Source organism: Anolis sagrei, chromosome 8 (genome assembly GCF_037176765.1).
Source record: "Anolis sagrei isolate rAnoSag1 chromosome 8, rAnoSag1.mat, whole genome shotgun sequence".
In the NCBI taxonomy this organism is placed as follows: Eukaryota; Metazoa; Chordata; class Lepidosauria; order Squamata; family Dactyloidae; genus Anolis; species Anolis sagrei.
In genome coordinates this window covers 31366602-31386508 of record NC_090028.1, presented here as the reverse complement: position 1 = coordinate 31386508, position 19907 = coordinate 31366602, and the positions used below count along the sequence as shown (strand labels likewise).

Sequence of the window (19907 nt, the reverse complement as noted above, 5' to 3'; positions counted from 1 at the left end):
TTGATTATTCACATATTTCATGAATACGTTATCTCTTGGAATCTTCTCAATCTGGGGGTCGGGACCACTGTACGGGTCATGAGAGGGGTGTCAGATGGGTCATCAAAGAATCCGAAAACACAGGATTTTCTGTTGGTCATGGGTTCTGCATGGGAAGTTTGCCTCAATTCTATTACTGGTGGGATTCACAATGGTCTTTGATTGTAGGTGAACTATAAATCCCAGCAACTACAACTCCCAAAAGTCAAGGTCTATTTCCCCCAAACTCCACCAGTATTCACATTTGGGCATATTGAGTATTCGTGCCAAGTTTGGTCCAGATCTATCAATGTTTAAGTCCAGATTGTTCTCTGGATGTAGGTGAACTATAACTCCAAAACTCAAAGTCAATGCCCACCAAAATCTTCCAGTACTTTCTTTTGGTCATGGGAGTGTTGTGTTCCAAGTTTGGTTCAGTTCCATCATTGGTGGAGTCTAGAATGCTCCTTGATTGTAGGTGAACTATAAATCCCAGCAACTCACAAATGTCAAAATCAATCCCTTCAACCCCACCAGTATTGGCATTTGTGCCCAATTTGGTCCAGTGAATGAAAATACATCCTGCATATCAGATATTTACAATACAATTCATAACAATAGCAAAATTACAGTTATGAAGTCGCAACGAAAATGATTTTATGGTTGGGGGTCTCCACAACATGAGGAACTGTATTAAGGGGTCGTGGCACTAGGAAGGTTGAGAAACACTTTAGATCCTCTAGCACCACTCTAGGGTCAACTTCTGCTGGAAGTTGACTGTTGAGTTGTGCTGGACGATATAGGAAATTCCTAGAGGAAGTACTTCTTTAGATATTCCAAGGTCCTCCTTTGTGATTCTGTGGTCAGTATCCAGAAGAAGTTGAGCATAGAGTCACAACAGGAGAGCCAGATATTACTTCTGAGATACAAAAGTGTTTTTAATTAGATTTTTCCACTTTCATTTGCAGTCCTGTCCTCCTCATTCCCATAAAAATTGAAAAATTGTATTGTTGAGTTGTGCCCCATGTCCACTTACCATGATGCCATAGTAATATTTGTAGGAAAGAAGAGCATGAGTTGGGTGATTGTCAACTTTGCTTCCAGTGCCAGTCTTGTCTACCTCTCAAGGGCCAATGGTGTTGACATTTGGAAGTAAACCCTTTAGTTATCCAACTTACATGGATTCCTCCTACAGATGTTAACCAGAGCAGTATGAGAACAGTCGTGATGGAATGGTTCCCAAACCACTCCAGTAACATGAATTGGCCTTTAGTAATGTCCAGATGGTCTACTTAAGAAGAGGATTAATCAGGACTGCTTCAAACTATGGTAGTAATGTTACTTGCTGTCTTCCTTGTGGACACAGAGTTGTTTTCCCTTTTAGGGTTGTAACAGCTTCCTCCTCCATATGCTCAGGAGGGGAGCCAAAGCACATCAGAATGGGGGCATTCTGTCAGTAAACCTTTAATTTTGCTTCAGAGCTTCTTCTCAACCAATTTGGCTTCCTTGTTCTACTAAAGCTGATCTAGCGCTCAAAGACTAGTCTAATCTCCAGTGTTTTCCTAATGCAAAGTTTTTGAAATGTTCATTCATTGGTTACATATGTTTATTGCTAGCACTTAGATATAATTCTCTCTGATCGGTGAATTCAGATGGCTGAGCAGCTCATCTCTTTATAATTGGGGCCAACTTGAAATAAGGTAGCTGCTTGGCTCTGTTTGGAAGATAGTCTAGGAATACAGTAGGATGATATATTTTGCACATCGTCAACAAAACCTGGGTTTCTGACTTTTGGAAAACCTCACTGGGAAGAATTATAGACCTTTGCGAATCTCACAATTTCTCCCTAGTTTGCAACCATCTCAAAATGTTGGAAGAGTGTTTCTCAACCTTCTTAATCTCAAAACCCCTTAATTCAGTTCCTCATGTTGTGGTGGCCCCCAACCATAACATTATTTTCATTGCTACTTCATAAATGCAATTTTGCTACTGTTGTGAATTGCAATGTAAATATCTGAGATGCAGGATGTTTTTACATTCATTGGTCCAAATTTGACACAAATACCTGGTATGCCCAAATCTGAATATTAGTAGGGTTGGGTGGGGGGATTGATTTTGTCATTTGGGAGTTGTAGTTGCTGGGATTTATAATTAACCTATAATCGGAGAGCATTCTGAACTCCTCCAATGATGGAATTTAACCAAACTTGGCACACAGAACTTCCATGACCAACAGAAAATACTGGAAGGGTTTGGTGGTCACTGACATTGAGTTTTGGAATTGTAGTTCACCTACATCCAGAGAGCACTTTGGACTCAAACAATGATAGATCTGGACCAAACTCAGCATGAATCCTCAATATGCCCAAATGTGAACACTGTTGGCGTTTGGAGAAAATAAACCTTGACATTTGGGAGTTGTAGTTGCTGGGATTTATAGTTCCCCTACAATTAAAGAGCATTCTGAACTCCACCAATGATGGAATTGAACCAAACTTGGCACACCTAACTCCCATAACCAACAGAAAATACATCCGGAGAGCACTTTGGACTCAAACATTAATAGATCTAGACCAAACTTGGAATGAATACTCAATATGGAGTTTGGGGAAAATAAACCTTGACATTTGGGAGTTGTAGTTGCTGAGATTTATAGTTCACCTACAATCAAAGACCATTCTGAAACCCACTAACGATAGAACAAATATTCCACATAGAACCCCCATGCCTTGAGGGGACTCGCTGGTGCGAGCCTCTCTCCAGCCCCGCATGCTCTTCCTCGCTAACATATGCACACCATGCGCTAAGCATGCCTGCTCTCCCCTCCCTGCTTGGAGTCTCAAAAACAGCCCCTCCCTTTGCTGAGAGGCTGACCAATCACAGCAGAAGATTGGCCATCTGTTTCCAAAAAGGAGAAGGACAGGCGGAAAGATCTTCAGCCTTCTCTGCCAAAAGGGTTTCTTACATCATCAGAAATACATGTTTCCTTATGGTCTTTGGCGACCCCTCTGAAACTCCCTCGTGATCCTCCCAGGTTGAGAAACGCTGGTGTAGAAAAATAGATGGAATTTGTGTGTGTGTGCAAAAGCCTATCGTACTTGGATGGGAGATTGCCAATGAAAACCAGGTATTGTAGTTTGTAGTTTGAAGGAAGGTACTGGCAAACTTCTTCTATAAGTATTCCTTGCCTTAGAAAAGTCTGTGAAATTCATGGGGTCTCCATAGGTTGCCAAATGACTTGAAAGCACGTACACACAGCTACTCGGAACTTTTCCAACTTTTTTGGGCCTCAGTTGTGCGATAGCTCATACTTAATCTTTTCCCTTCAGTTTCCCCTTTTATTTTCTTCCCTTTGGACTGTTCTTTCCCACCTTGGACTATTTTTCTGATATCTTTAGTCTTGGGGGCTTGTGTGTCCATGAGCCCTTAGGCTCATGGCATTGAGGCCTTTCTTCAGAAAGTATATAAATCTCCGATCCCACAGGCACCATCACTTTCATTTTTGCCTGGGGGAAGGTCACATTGTTGAAAAGTGCCATTGCTGCCAGTATTTCAAATGCGGGTTCTTCATAACTACTATAGTCTCTGTTATGGGGAACTCTTTCTTGGTGTCTGTGGACATTTATAATCTCTCTCCCTGCCTGTCACATAGAAACTCCAACTGGATTCCCCTTCTGTGTTCTTTGCTTCCATTTACTTCGACCTCTCCTGTGCTGACCACATTGATGCATGTTGGCGAAGTCTTGTACTGCAATTGGAATTGCCATTAATACCTAGTTGCAGAATGTAAACTGAACATAATAATAATAATAATAATAATAATAATATTAATAATACAATGTATTGTCAAAGGCTTTCATGGCCGGAATCACTGGGTTGTTGTAGGTTTTTTTCGGGCTATATGGCCATGGTCTAGAGGCATTCTCTCCTGACGTTTCGCCTGCATCAATGGCAAGCATCCTCAGAGGTAGTGAGGTCTGTTGGAACTAGGAAAAAGGAAATACACAAGCATGTGGACAATTTCAACAGAAAGGAGGGAACCATGAAAATGAACAAAATCTGGCTACTAGTATTAAGAAACTCTAAAATTACAACAGCACAACAACAGAGAGGAAACAAACAGGGACATCTAATTATCTCTCAACAAAAGTTTGCTCTAGGCACTGTCAGGCCATTATATGATAATCAAGGTGGTCAGTTGAAACATTCACACCTAGCTCCAGCAAACAAGAGTCCTTTGTCCCACCCTGGTCATTCCACAGATATATAAACCCTTTTCCCTAGTTCCAACAGACCTCACTACCTCTGAGGATGCTTGCCATAGATGCAGGCGAAACGTCAGGAGATAATGCCTCTAGATCATGGCCTTATAGCCCGAAAAAACCTACAACAATAATAATACACTTTATTTACACCCCACCATCATCTCCCCAAAGGGGACTCGAGGCAGCTAACATGAGGCCAAGCTCGAAACATACAATGCAGCAAAATAAAATACAAAACAACAAAAAAGTTACATCACAACAAAATACATAAAAAGTAACAAAATAAAATAAACAGTGCAAAATAATATAATGAAAGTCGAACACAAAGGGCGGGCCGAATGCACAAGATAAAATGATAAAACCCTGGATGAGATAGGAATAGGAAAAAAATGTATTTGTAAGGGAGGAACCAAGAAGGGGGAACAGTGGGGTTAGGCCTTCATTAAGGATAGTACATAAACAATCTAATCCTCACTTAGAGAAGAAAGATGGTAGAGAAACTTGTTCCTTGTAGCATAGACTGAGAACCAGACAACCCACAGATGTTACTATTTTTCCAAGTCCGAATTAACTATCTTTGGCCAGTTATATAGAAGGATGGATGTATATATTGCTTTAAGATTGTCTGGAGCGGCCCTGCTCTCGGTCCCACCATAATCACAAGCACGGCTTGTGGGGACGAGAGACAGGGCCTTCTCAGTGGTGGCCCCTCGAATATGGAACACCCTTCCTAGGGAGATCGGATCGGCTTTTTCGCTTCTAGTATTTCGGAAAAAAACTCAAGGCATGGCTATTCGAGCAGGCATTTGCGAACACTGAGTAACAGACTTAAGAAACGGAACAACTACATGATGGTACTGGACAATGTTTGAGTATTTATTGAATTATGTTTTGTTATTGTTGTTATGATTTTATTGATGTTAACGTTTTTATATTGTAATTGTGTTTTTGGTGGCATGGAATTTTGCCTTGTAAACCGCCTCGAGTCGCCGGAAGTCTGAGAAGGGCGGTATACAAATACAGCAAATAAATAAATAAATAAATAAATAATCTGTCCCTGTCTTGCAAACATAATACCCACATAAACATAGTTGATTCCTCAAACAAGGTTAACATTTAAAAAAGAATGAAAAGGACACCTGATCTATCAAAGTGGCCTATGTGTCCATCTGCAGTTTTCATACCTTATCTTTTGTCAGCAGACTGAGATGCAAATACAGAGTAAAAGTATGGTGTAGGTATGATTTTGTTCTGATGGTGCCATCAACAAGAGTTTGTCAACATAAGGATAACACCATAGTACCAAATGTTCTATAGTGGGCTATGACCACCTCCATACACTTTGTAAAGACTCTTGAGTTCCATGTAAAGTTTGAAAGGCAGAACATGACATTTGTTGTTGTTTATTTGTTCAGTCTCTTCCAACTCTTTGTGACCTCATGGACCAGCCCACGCCAAAGCTCCTTGTCAGCCATGGCCACCCCCAGCTTCTTCAAGGTCAAGCAAGTCACTTCAAGGATAACATCCAACCATCTTGTCCTATAAAGTTGTTTTTTATTATTATTATTATTATTATTATTATTATTATTATTATTATTATTGGTCGGCCCCTCTTCCTTTTTCCTTCCATTTCCCCCAGCCTCATTATCTTCTCCAAGCTTTCCTGTCTTCTCATTAAGTGGCCAAAGTACTTCATCTTTGCCTCTAATATCCTTCCCTCCAGTGAACGGCTGGACTTTATTTCCTGGAATATGGTTGATCCATATGGTTGGATCTTCTTATGGTTCAAGGCACTCTCAGAATTTTCCCACAAAACGACTCTCTTCCTTCGCTCAGCCTTCCTTATGTTCCGGCTCTTGCATCCATAGGTTGCTATGGGGAATACCTTTGCTTTAATTATGCAGATCTTCGTTGCCAGTTTGATGTTTCTACTCTTCACTATTTTATCGAAATGGTCATTGCTCTCCTCCCAAGAAGGAAACGTCTTCTGATTTCCTGGCTGGAGTCTGCATCTGCAGTCATCTTTGTGCCTACAAATACAAAGTCTGCCACTGCCTCCACGTTTTCTCCCTCTATTTTCCAGTTATCAATCAGTCTGGTTACCATAATCTTGGATTTTTTTGATGTTTAACTGCAACCCAGCTTTTGTAATTTCTTCTTCCACCTTGGTTAGAAGGCTCCTCAGCTCCTCCTCGCTTTTGGCCATCAAAGTGATATCATCTGCATATCTAAGGTTGTTAATGTTTCTTCTGGCAGTTTTAACTCTAACCTTGGATTCATCAAGCCCTACACGAACATGAAATTGGTATAGAGAAGGCTGAGAGGGGATATGATAGCCATGTATAAATATGTGAGAGGAAGCCACAGGGAGGAGGGAGCAAGCTTGTTTTCTGCTTCCTTGGAGACTAGGACACGGAACAATGGCTTCAAACTACAAGAGAGGAGATTCCATCTGAACATGAGGAAGAACTTCCTGACTGTGAGAGCCGTTCAGCAGTGGAACTCTCTGCCCCGGAGTGTGGTGGAGGCTCCTTCTTTGGAAGCTTTTAAACAGAGGCTGGATGGCCATCTGTCAGGGGTGATTTGAATGCAATATTCCTGCTTCTTGGCAGGGGGTTGGACTGGATGGCCCATGAGGTCTCTTCCAACTCTTTGATTCGATGATTCGATGATTCTAGTACATTTCACATGAGAATTGTCTGATGGCAATATGGAAATACATATTATGTTGATCTGTGCTTGTGAACCAGTATCTCATGCTCATCAACAGAAGAACTCTGTTGATAGTGACTACCCTGAACTTCTTTGGAGTTGGAAAGTATTGATTTTTCATTAACTTTTTCATACCCAGGAGTAGGGCCTCAGTGACCAATTCATTATGGAACTACTCAGTTGTCTCTTTCCTTAAGAATTCAGCGGTCCCCTTCAATTTCTCAAAGGGTATTGCCAAATTGTGCTATCATCCTTCAAGTAACATAGTGAACCATTTGGAAGCAGTGGTGTGGAGTCAAGAGTCTGCCATGATGTGGAATCAAAGGCATCATCTGAATGAATCACCCTGATTTTTCTTGTAGGATTCAGAGTGATTATTTCCCTCCCTGGAACAGTTGCTAAGATAGCGATGAGCCCTGTGAGGATTGACATGAAGCTTGATTAAAAGGGGACTAAGAGAGATTCCAAGGAGAAGATCAATACAAGGATGGCCCGCTTCACTGTGGAAGTTGAAAAAGTGATACCCATCTTCTCATCCATAGTGTGTGTTTTCAGAATGTTGTTCAACTCCTCATTCATGTTGAGTTAAAGAGGACTTTTTTATTGACTAGTGGCTTCAGCACCAGAACGGAGTGGGGAAGATACAAACTAAGCATGTCAATGCAAACTGATCCCTCTTGCTGGAGTCTTTGCATCGCATCTAGCATGGTTACACAGTGGTGGTTTGTCACCCCACAAATCCGTGTGTTTATTTATTTATATATCTATCTATCATGTCATCCGCAACCAGAACATTGTATTACATTTCTAACAGAACAAAACAAAAAAACAGATAAAAAACCCCACAAATTTTGCAAACTTGGTAGCTGATTAAATGTCCTTTGACCAGTATCTGGCCACTTGGAGTGCCTCTGGTGTTGCCGCAAGAAGGTCCTCCATTGTGCATGTGGCAGGGCTCAGGTTGCATTGCAGCAGGTGATCAGTGGTTTGCTCTTCTCCACACTCGCATGTCGTGGATTCCACTTTGTAGCCCCATTTCTTAAGATTGGCTCTGCATCTCATGGTGCCAGAGCGCAGTCTGTTCAGCACCTTCCAAGTCGCTCAGTCTTCTGTGTGCTCAGGGGGGAGTCTCTCATCTGGTATCACCCACGGATTGAGGTGCTGGGTTTGAGCCTGCCACTTTTGAACTCTTGCTTGCTGAGTCCATGTGTTGAGTGTTGCAATCTATAGGATAGGTGTCAGTCATTCCCAATACAAGTCCCTGTTTGTATATACTTGCTAGTACTTTTTTGTTTTAATTTTATAATGATTTTTTATTAGATATCAACACAAAAATAGGGGCAGATATTATTTACATATGGAGCCCCCAGTGGCGAATGGGTTAAAGCACTGAGCTGCTGAGCTTGTTGACCAAAAGATCGCAGGTTCGAATCTGGGGAGCGGCGTGAGCTTCCGCTGTCAGCCCCAGTTTCTGCCAACCTAGTAGTTCGAAAACATGCTAATGAGAGTAGATCAATAGGTACCGCTCCAATGGGAAGGTAGCGGCGCTCCATGCAGTCATGCCGGCCACATTACCTTAGAGGTGTCTACGGACAATGCCAGCTCTTCAGCTTAGAAATGGAGATGAGCACCAACCCCCAGTCGGACATGACTGGACTTCATGTCAGGGAAAAACCTTTACCTATGTATATAAATATTGGAGCCCACAGGGGTGCAGTGGTTTAAACCTCTGAGCTGCTGTACTTGTGAACCGAAAGGTTTGCGGTTCGAATCCAGGGAGCAGGGTGTGCTCCCGCTCTTAGCCCCAGCTTCTGCCAACCTAGCAATTCGAAAACTCAGAGGAGAGGAGACATGATAGCCATGTATAAATATGTGAGGGAAAGTCATAGTGAAGAGGGAGCAAGCATGTTTTCTGCTGCCCTGGAGCAATGGCTTCAAACTCCAAGAAAGGAGATTCCATCTGAACATTAGGAAGAATTTCCTGACTGTGAGAGCTGTTCAGCAGTGGAACACTCTGCCCTGGAGTGTGGTGGAGGCTCCTTCTTTGGAAGCTTTGAAATAGAGGCTGGATGGCCATCTGTCGAGGGTGCTTTGAATGTGATTTTCCCAGTTCTTTGCAGGGGGTTGGACTGGATGGCCCACGAGGTCTCTTTCAACGTTATGATTCTATGTGTTCTGGTACAACTGTTCTGGTACCAGGAGCTCCAATTTTGTTTGCTTTGCATTGAATGTTTGTTTGCAGTCCTAAGTTTCAGGGAATCTGCAGATAGGTCGCTTCTTTTGGCTGCAGTCATAGGGCAAGCCACCTGTCCATCATCGTTGAGTTTGGTCCCGCTCTTTGCTCAGGGCAATTGGGAAGGGAGGGAGCCATTTTTAGTTAGTCTCAGCAAGGAAAGCTATGTACAGGACGTGTGTAAACTTCAAAAGCTTCAACTTTTAAGAATTTCCAGGAAAACAGCCCTAAAGACCAAAGAACTCCAGCTGGAGAACATCTACTGCCTTGCTGGTAGGTCCACTCGGCGTTCGAGACGCAGTTCGACCCGGTAGCGGAGCCCACATCAGTAAGGGTTAGATTACAGTCAGCCTGGGAGAAGTTAAAAAGGGGATTTTCCTTTAATGAAGTAGTTACTGAAGACAGTTGCCTGTCCTTCGTGGGCAAGATTAGGAATTCACCAGTTGCCTGAAAGCTTGGAATTATTTGCTTAACTTTACTGAAGGCAAGAGAAGTTTCTGTTTGATTGTTCATTAATGAAATACTTTGTTGTACTTCTCAAGCCATCTAAAGACTGTTTGTGGTGGAAACATCTGAGAACTTCTCCTTAGGCCCCCTGGCTTCCTGTTGGGCAAAGGTTGCAAGAGCAAGAACAAGCCACGAGAGTAAAGATGAAGATCCACCCAGAGGAAAAGTGTTCCTGCCATACATCAAGGGAACCACTGACCGCATAGGGAAGCTGATGAGGAAACACAACATACAAACAATCTACAAACCCACCAAGAAAATCCAACAATTGCTGCGTTCAGCAAAGGACAAGAGGGATCCTCTCACCTCTGCAGGAGTCTACCGTGTACCATGCAGCTGTGGACAAGTCTACATAGGGACCACCAAACGCAGCAGCATTGCCCAGACACGCATCAAGGAACATGAAAGGCACTGCAGACTACTTCAACCGGAGAAGTCAGCCATAGCAGAGCACCTGATGAACCAGCCTGGACACAGCATATTATTTGAGAACACAGAAATGCTGGACCACACCAACAACCACCATGTCAGACTACACAGAGAAGCCATTGAAATCCACAAGCATGTGGACAATTTCAACAGAAAGGAAGAGACCATGAAAATGAACAAAATCTGGCTACCAGTATTAAAAAACTCTAAAATTACAACAGCAAAACAACAGAGAAGAAACAAACAAGGACATCTAATCACTTCTCAACAAAAAGATTCCTCCAGGCACTGCCAGGCAATCAAATGCTAATCAAGGTAGTCAGTTGAAACATTCACACCTAGCTCCAGCAGAGAAGAGCTCTTTGCCCCATCCCAGCCATTCCACAGATAGATAAACCCATTGTCCTATTTCCAACAGACCTCACTACCTCTGAGGATGCTTGCCATAGATGCAGGCGAAACGTCAGGAGAAATGCCTCTAGAACATGGCCCTATAGCCTGAAAAAACCCACAAGAACCTAGTGATTTCAGCCATGAAACCCTTCGACAATACATTGCACATCCTGTTTTAAAGTCAATTATTTACAGGCCCAGCGTGTGACAGAACACTATGGTTACCACAAAGTTTTCTGGGGCTGAGGATGTGTGGCTTGCCTAAAGTCACCCAGTGGGTTTCCATGACCAAAGGTCGAATTGAACCCTGATCTCCATCATTCAAACCACTGCACCATATTTGCTCTCAGTGAAGTCAAATGCTGGAGAGGAAATAATTGGATAGGAAAAATAGTTTTGTCAAATCGATTGAAATTTCCTCATTGTTTTGCTCACACTTCAAAACTATAAAGTTTGTTACACATTTCCACACCTTCCTAGTGTATTATGTTTTTTTAAAGGGAGAAATTGGATAGAAGCACCCCAGAAGTAAGACCGTTAAGTGCTAGCTTCATTAAAGAAGTGAAATTGTGTGGCAGATCTGCCATAAATATACCTTTCCATCAATGATCCATAAATTGCAATGGTTGGGTATTGATTGGACAACACTGTAAATTTATCATTCATATTAAAAGGGTGGTTCCTTTTTTATCCAATTTCTTTTTCGCCCCCCCTCCCTCCCCCATTTCAATTTGGTAGGCTTGCAACAAGGTTGTTTTCGACCCATGGGGAAAGTGGAGCGGTAGACTTCCAGAATATAAAAATTTAATCTAAAGGCCATAAACTGCTTTAAGGTCTGTTCAAGAAACATCCATTACATCCAGTTGAAATTGTGTGTGTGAATGAACTTAAAATGACACGGCCTACATTGCAGAAGTGCATTCTAGCCGATACTTTTTTCAGAGAGAGAAAGGGTCGCTTGGACATGTCTGTATGTGACCTAAACAACTAGTGCGGATTCAGCATTGGTCAGAAAAACAACACAACACTGTATTAAGGAGTCAAGAACAAGTTAACTAATTTATTTATTTACTAGCTGTCCCGTGCCACACGTTGCTGTGGCCCAGTCTGTGTATATGTCTTTTGTGTGTGTATATATGTGTGTGTATATTTGTGTATATGTGTGTTTGCGTATATATATATATATATGTGTGTGTGGTTTTGTGCATGCGTTCTAATGTATTTTTGTTATTTTTGGCTTTTTAAGTCTCTTCTGCTGTGTTTTTCAATGTTTTTATGAGTGGTGGTCACTCATTGGCCTGATATGTGTCTTGTGTTCAAATTTGGTGTCAATTCATCCAGCGTTTTTTGAGTTATGTTAATCCCAAACATGAACATATTTGTGTATATGTGTGTTTGCATATATATGTGTGTGTGTGTGTGTGTGGTTTTGTGCATGCGTTGTAATGTATTTTTTTGTTTTTTGGCTTTTTAAGTCTCTTCTGCCATGTTTTTAAAATGTTTTTATGAGTAATGGTCACTCGTTGGCCTGATAGGTATATTGTGTCTAATTTTGGTGTCAATTCGTCCAGTGGTTTTTGAGTTATGTTAATTCCACATACGAACATTACATTTTTATTTATATAGATTTTATATCAAAAGCACTGATAAAAATAGATGGAGACAACCGGCTGAATTCTCCTTGACCAATTCTTCCTCTGTGCATGAGGCAGGACACTGTGGATAAGCATACAGATGTGGACTTGTTTGTTCTCCTCCACAGTCACACATGATTGAAGATTTTTGTAGGTAGTGCCATTTTGCCAGGTTGTCTTTTGATCTGCCCACTCGGCTTCTGAGTCTGTTCAGGGACTTCCAAGTTGCCCATTCTTGGTTTGCTCCTGGAGGAAGACCCGCATGGGAGACCATCCAGTTGGAATTGCCTGATTTTGCTGCCCAGAGGGATACTCTTCAAGAGGAGTGGTGGTTCTTATGAAGCTTTTCCTTGATTTGAATCTACTGGGACGAGGTTGATAACCATAGAGTGTGTGGCTTTTACAATGTTGAACCTTATTTTTCTCATAGTTGGCAGCAACTTCCCGACGCACATTGGGGGGCAACGCCAGCTAGGTTGTAGAGTTTATCAACAGGTGTAGGTTTGAGACATCCTGTGATTATTCTGCATGTTTTGTTCAATGCTATGTTCACCTGCTTGGTGTCGGCAGACCTGTGTGAAACAGGGCAGGCATACCCAGCAGTTGAGTAAGACAAGACTAGGGCTGATGTTCTTATTAATTTTGGATCTACACCCCATGCGCTGCCAGTAATTTTCCACAGAATGCTATTGCATGCAGCTACTTTGAGCTTGGTGTTGATACAGTGTTTCTTACATGTGACTGTTCGGTCTAAGGTGACACCAAAATATTTAGGATGGAAGCAGTGTTCGAGCTCTTGGCCTTCCCAGTTAACTTTCAGTTTCCTGTTAACTAATGTCTTGACTACTTATTTTGTGATATTCCTAAATGGGACCGTGTACTTGGATGTGACTTTTCTACTTGAATAACAACATAGCAGCTTGCCTCAATTTGGGTCCGACCATTAGTCTTGCTATCTCTACATAGTCAGTACTGACTACATATCCAGTCCTTCCTGAATTTTTTTTTCAATCTTACTGTGCCGTCACACCCAGATCCTATAAAAATAAAACTAAGATGTGCTTCTCTCTTTGTATGGGCGGACCACGGGGGTCTTTCTTTAGAAGCTTGAGATTCCCAGCAACCGAGGCTACGACAGGTTTTGAACACCAAAACAGAATATTTATTTCTCAAAGTCCTTGCAGACTTGGCACAGCTTGTCAAAGTTACAAACAAAACAGTCAATTGGTGAAACCATAGAGATGATCTTTCTTTTTTTCTTCAGTTACTAAGGGAACTCTTCCCCAAATGGTAGAAAATATCCTGGGATCCTTTCACCCTAACCCTGAGCTGCTATGGTTAGAAAGCTTTTTCCCTATATATAGCTCAAGGTTAGCTTTGGAGATGAAGTACTGCTCAATATTATTCAATAACTTTTCTATATCTCAATTGCTATCTATAACTCAATTGCTATCTATAACTCAATTGCTATTCTATCTATCTATCTATCTCAATTAGCTTCTTGATCTATATAACTAAATCAACTCAATCATACAATGATTTTTTCAGAGCTACCTAGCTGACCAACAGCACATCTGAAGCTTTCTTTCTCTACTGAAGGAGGCAGGGGAAATTCCAAAATGGAGATCTCATCCCCTGGAAAAAGGGCAGTTCCTAGACCCAAAGAGATACCTTCTAAACCAATAACTGCAGAGGGCCTGCAGTCTGGCTTTGCAGACTCTGATACTGTTTAACTTCCAGGGTGCTGCTGGGTCTGTAGCAGCCCTAGGGAAATGCAAAATAACACTATCCCATGCAACTAAAAAGCAAGGCAAACTATGCTCCTGGAAGACGGACACTTACTATAATATGTATATGTCAGACACTGAACTTTAGGGACTTCTACAAGCAAAGTATGTGGTCTACCACTGAGCTGCAGTTGTTTTTGAAGAGGAGGAGGAGGAGGAGGAGCAGGAGGAGGAAAAATGGCTTTCTGCTGCTCTAGAAGCCAGGACACAAGGGTGCAATGGTTCCAAAGGGCAGTAAAGAGATTTGACTGAAAAGATTAGGAAGAACTTCCTGAGAGTAAGAGCTGTCGGAGAGTAGCATAGGCTGCCTCAGAGTTCCTTCTATGGAGGCTTTTCCACAGAGATTGTCTATTGGGTGTACTTTGGTTGTGCCTTCTTGCATCACTGGGGGTTGGACTGGATGACCTTTGGAGATCTATTCCAAAACTAGGATTCTAAGATTTTATATCAGTAGCAGGCAATAAGGGGTCTAATGGATACACTTTTCCTCTCCTGTCCACCATCTCATCCCAACCAAGGCCAACCCTTTTGGAATCCAAACATTTCCCATCTTCCCTTCACTTCCTGCCTCTGACAGAGAAGAGGAAGGGGAAGAAAGGGCAGGGAGTGGGCTTGGGGAGAACCCCCTCCCTCCAGGCCAACCCACCTCACTCCGGCCCAAGTTAGAATGTTTGCCCATCCCTGATATAGAAGGAAGTCAATGGAGATGAAACCATAAATTACTGCACTGGGTGACACTAAATTCAACATGCTGTGGAGAACCTCAAATTGTAGTGGAGACCATTTAAAAACAACAGCGCACAGACAGGTTTTATTAATGATGGTGTGGAGCCGGCAATAACGAAAGATAACAACTGAATTAATAAACCAATTAATGTGATTGAATTTACTTGGATGTCGATTACTTTGAAGAATGTGATACATTTACTCGTGTCTCAATTGCTCTTAAATTTCATGTACTTTTTTTCTCGTTTCAGTTGAAGAGGGTGAGTCGTCGGATTTTACTCTGAACTGGGACTCGTCAGTAACTCAATCAGGTAAAGATGGCAGCTGTTCCGTACAGAAATTATTCTGATGTGTGTTACGCTTCTCTCTTTGCTCCCAAACCTATCCGTTGCAACACAATTTCTAGATCGTTTGTATATGGCCAATAAAACCCATTACATACAAAGACTAATATGCTCTTTTCCTCCTGAGAGCCATTCTTTCTTCTGGTGGGCACATTGGATTGAGTTATGCCTGTTTCAGGTATGCCGGCTTTGATATTTCCTGCAACGGGCGTTGTTACGTCTTCATTCCGACACCATTCCACAAAGACAACCTTTGATGAGAACTTTTCCTCTTTGATTTCAACGTCGTAATGTTTGTGGATTTTTGTAATGGGACAAACGGCATTGAGTGGAATGTCACCATTGATTAATTGATGATTGGTTCATCAATAAAGACCCAGGGCTGACTTTTCTGATAACATGAAAAGCATTTGAAATGAAGATAAATTGTAAGAGCATTTGTGTACTTTTCATGCTGGCAGCATTCAAGTCTCCTTTGGAAAATGAAGGTGATATTTTAAGGAATGACTTTTTTTTTTGTTTCCAAAGATTAACTCTTTATTTGCAGTTGTAGAGAGATAAGCAAGGATTTATAATAGTGTCTTACGTTTTTGTGTGTGCACGGTGAAAAATAGCAATGAGAAGGTAATTCTCCCCGGGGTAATGGCAATCAATAATATCTTCATTTAGAGCATCATCTTTTATCCAGTAGGGAAGCATGGCACCCAGTTGTTGTTATTATTATTATTATTATTATTATTATTATTATTATTATTTGAAACACAACAAAATGAGTCCACAGCAGACAAGATCACTCTGCTGGCTGTTGTACCGGATCACACATTGGACACTTCCCAAGTGTCTAGGACTGTGTGATGTATCGGTGAATAATGCGTGTAGATCCCAGTAAGGTGGCCTTTTGCAGCTGGAAGCTGGCAGCTGGTAATTTTGTCAGCGCTGATTGCATTTAAGTGCAGGCCAAGGTCCTTAGGCACTGCACCCAGTGTGCCGATCGCCACTGGGACCATCTTTACTGGCTTGTGCCAGGGTCATTGCAGTTCAATCTTTGAATCCTCATATTGTGTCAGCTTTTCCAGTTGTTTCTCTTCAATCCTGCTGTCGCCTAGGATTGCAACATTGACAATCCATACTTTGTTTTTTAACACGATCGTGAGGTCAGGAGTATTGTGCTCCAGAACTCTGTCTGTCTGAATTTGGAAGTCCTAGAGGAGTTTGACATTATTATTATTATTATTATTATTATTATTATTATTATTTCCAATAGATTACGACAAAGTATACTGGTATATGAACTGGTTGCAGACTCTTAACTCAGATCAAGTTATTTTATTTCTCCTATTTTATTTAAAAGATGGTTGTAAGTCTACCAACTAGAATAGACAAACCTCTGGCACAAAATGAGGTTCAACAGGGACAAATGCAAGATACTCCACTTTGGCAGAAAAAACGAAATGCAAGGATACAGAATGGGGGACGCTTGGCTTGAGAGCAGTACGTGTGAAAAAGATCTTGGAGTCCTCGTGGACAACAAGTTAAACATGAGCCAACAATGTGATGTGGCGGCAAAAAAAGCCAATGGGATTTTGGCCTGCATCAATAGGAGTCTAGTGTCTAGATCTAGGGAAGTAATGCTACCCCCCTATTCTGCCTTGGTTAGACCACACCTGGAATATTGTGTCCAATTCTGGGCACCACAATTGAAGAGAGATATTGACAAGCTGGAATGTGTCCAGAGGAGGGCGACTCAAATGATCAAGGGTCTGGAGAACAAGCCCTATGAGGAGCGGTTTAAGGAGCTGAGCATGTTTAGCCTGAAGAAGAGAAGGCTGAGAGGAGATATGATAGCCATGTATAAATATGTGAGAGGAAGCCACAGGGAGGAGGGAGCAAGCTTGTTTTCTGCTTCCCTGGAGACTAGGACACGAAACAATGGCTTCAAACTACAAGAGAGGAGATTCCATCTGAACATGAGGAAGAACTTCCTGACTGTGAGAGCCGTTCAGCAGTGGAACTCTCTGCCCCGGAGTGTGGTGGAGGCTCCTTCTTTGGAAGCTTTTAAACAGAGACTGGATGGCCATCTGTCAGGGGTGATTTGAATGCAATTTTCCTGCTTCTTGGCAGGGGGTTGGACTGGATGGCCCACGAGGTCTCTTCCAACTCTTTGATTTTATGATTCTAAGACAGCAAGCTCATTTATGTATGTATATGGGTTTTCATCATCGCTCATAAAAAGTTCATTTTTGGTGTTTTTGCAACTCTTCAACCTCCCTGGTCAGCCTGTTATCTGTGGGATTCTGGGTGCCATACTCCAGGAAAAGTAACCTTTTAAATCTCTGCTTTAAACAGTTAGCATTGTTTTGGATGGGGCTGGATTTAGAGGACTTTTTGTCCGATTCAGGAGGGTGGTTTGTTATATTCTGTGGTCTGCATTAATTGCACAGATTTAAATTATGGAGGGACGAGGAGTGACAAGTAGTTACACAGGTGGCAGGAGCTGCTGGAATCCAACCTCCCTGGCCTCTAAAGTTTCACTGGGCATTTCTCGTAAACTTCCAAGTTTATATTTTTACAGGCTTAGGAGCTGTAAATGTCTGCTTTTTAATAACAGAGAGAATTCTGCAGCTCATCCAGTGTGGATTTTTCCCCCCCACGGCTGTAGAACCACAGAATATAACTCTTGTGAGCATAACTTTTGGTGGTAAACTCAGTGTTACATATAGCAGTGTGTGTATCACAACCAAGCTATAAGAAAGTTCATATGGTCAAAGAAGAGTGGTGAAATGGACCCTGCGACTGTGCCGTCAAATGCGAGAAACGCTTTCCGATGTGCAGAAAGAAGGAGGAATGGAAACCCTGCTAATTTGAAACATCTGGCCAAATGATTTGGTTTGCTGGGCTTTTCTTCCTGGGAGGGAGGGGAGGTGGGCAGGAGGGAATGTTGACTTGGGCCAAGGCACCGAATGAAAAGTGAAGCATGGTTATTCCTCCTTTATTGAAGTTCTACATCACTTTGCTGGTGCTAATACAAACAGGAAGATCATAAAAGAACATAATGAAAGTCCTGCACACTGGGACCACAGGACTGGTTTCAGTTACCGAATATAGCTTTGGAGGCACACCACGCAACGGAGAGCTACTCTACGGCATTACTCCACGGTCTATTATGGCTTTTTAATAGTTTCTCCCCCGCATCTCTCCTCTGCGTAGTTTTTCCTTATTTTGTTCAAAAGCCATGTGTTCTGTGCCATATTAGACGCAATCAATAAGGGAAAAAGTCTATCTCTCAGGTCAATCTAGATGGTGGTGATTGTCCAGACATGCGTTTTGTACCTTTATTGTGTGTTTCGTTATTACTCAGTGGTATGATATGAAAAAGGGACTGGTAGTTAACACGTCAATTTCTGGTGGAGTGAAAATTTGTTCTGTCAGTTACTTTATAACGAAAGAGAAGTAATATCGTATTTCAATTTATTGCTCTCATCTTGATTATAACGGTTTTATTATGACCATTAATTTTGTGGATCCTGGTTTAATAAGCCATGATGTGGGGGAAAAAATCAGTATGCTTGCGTTCGCGTTCATTTTGTGTAATGTATTAAACTAGGGAGAAGAATAGCTCCATGTGTGGGCTAAACCTTGGGATTTTGTTTCAATATGCTAACTTTATTTATTTATGTATTTATTTGTCCTATTTATACCTTGCCTTTCTCTACTCCGAAGGGGACTCAAGACGGCTTACATATAGGCAATTATTCAATGCCTTAAAACACATACAATTCCAGCAATATTAAAATTAAAATTAATACATATTAAGCAGTTAAAACATTCAAAAACATTGCATTAAATCTAAATAATGCCATCTATAATCATAGAATCATAGAATCAAAGAGTTTGAAGAGACCTCCTGGGCCAGTCCAACCCGCTGCCAAGAAGCAGGAATATTGCATTCAAATCACCCCTGACAGATGGCCATCCAGCCTCTGCTTAAAAGCTTCCAAAGAAGGAGCCTCCACCACACTCCGGGGCAGAGAGTTCCACTGCTGAACGGCTCTCACAGTCAGGAAGTTCTTCCTAATGTTCAGATGGAATCTCCTCTCTTGTAGTTTGAAGCCATTGTTCCGCGTCCTAGTCTCCAAGGAAGCAGAAAACAAGCTTGCTCCCTCCTCCCTGTGGCTTCCTCTCATATTTATACATGGCTATCATATCTCCTCTCAGCCTTCTCTTCTTCAGGCTAAACATGCCCAGTTCCCTAAGCTGCTCCTCATAGGCTTGTTCTCCAGACCCTTGATAATTTTAGTCGCCCTCCTCTGGACACATTCCAGCTTGTCAATATCTCTCTTCAATTGTGGTGCCCAATCGTTCCATACTCATTGCACATATTCCAAATCTGTTATTGCACTGCACTATTCTCAGAAAGCCTGATCTCAAAGCCAAGTTTTAACTTTCCTTCAGAAGGCTAGGAGGAAAGAGGCTGATTTAATGTCACTGGGGAGGGAGTTCCATAGCTGAGGGGCCATCACTGAGAAGGCCCTGTCCCTCATCCCCACCAGTCGTGCTCATAAGGAAGGCAGGACTGAGAGTAAGGCCTCCCCAGATGATCAGTCTTCGAGGTGGTTCATAGGGGGAGATATGTTCCAACAGGTAAGCTCGGCCTTAACCGTTTAGAGCTTTATAGGCTAAAGCCAGTACCTTGAATTGTGCTCGGTAGCACGCTGCCAGAGCCATGGAGAATGACAGAGGCGAGATTTAATAATTTTGGTTTTGGTTCCGGACTCTGGAAACTCAGCAGAAGAGAAGAGAAGCGCTTTAGTGTCATCCATGGATGTATGATTGATACATTATTAAGAAGAAATTTTTGT

At 42.0% G+C, this 19907-nt stretch overlaps 1 protein-coding gene across 2 annotated transcripts in view; it reads left to right on the top strand.

Annotated features, from left to right (window-relative positions):
- Positions 1–19907, top strand: part of ZNF423 (zinc finger protein 423) — a 484624-nt gene that overhangs the window by 95051 nt on the left and 369666 nt on the right. For both annotated transcript variants that reach the window (XM_060787886.2, XM_060787887.2), the window contains exon 2: positions 14956–15015. In XM_060787886.2, the coding sequence (XP_060643869.2) occupies positions 14956–15015 (60 nt within the window). The remainder of the gene's footprint in view (positions 1–14955; positions 15016–19907) is intronic.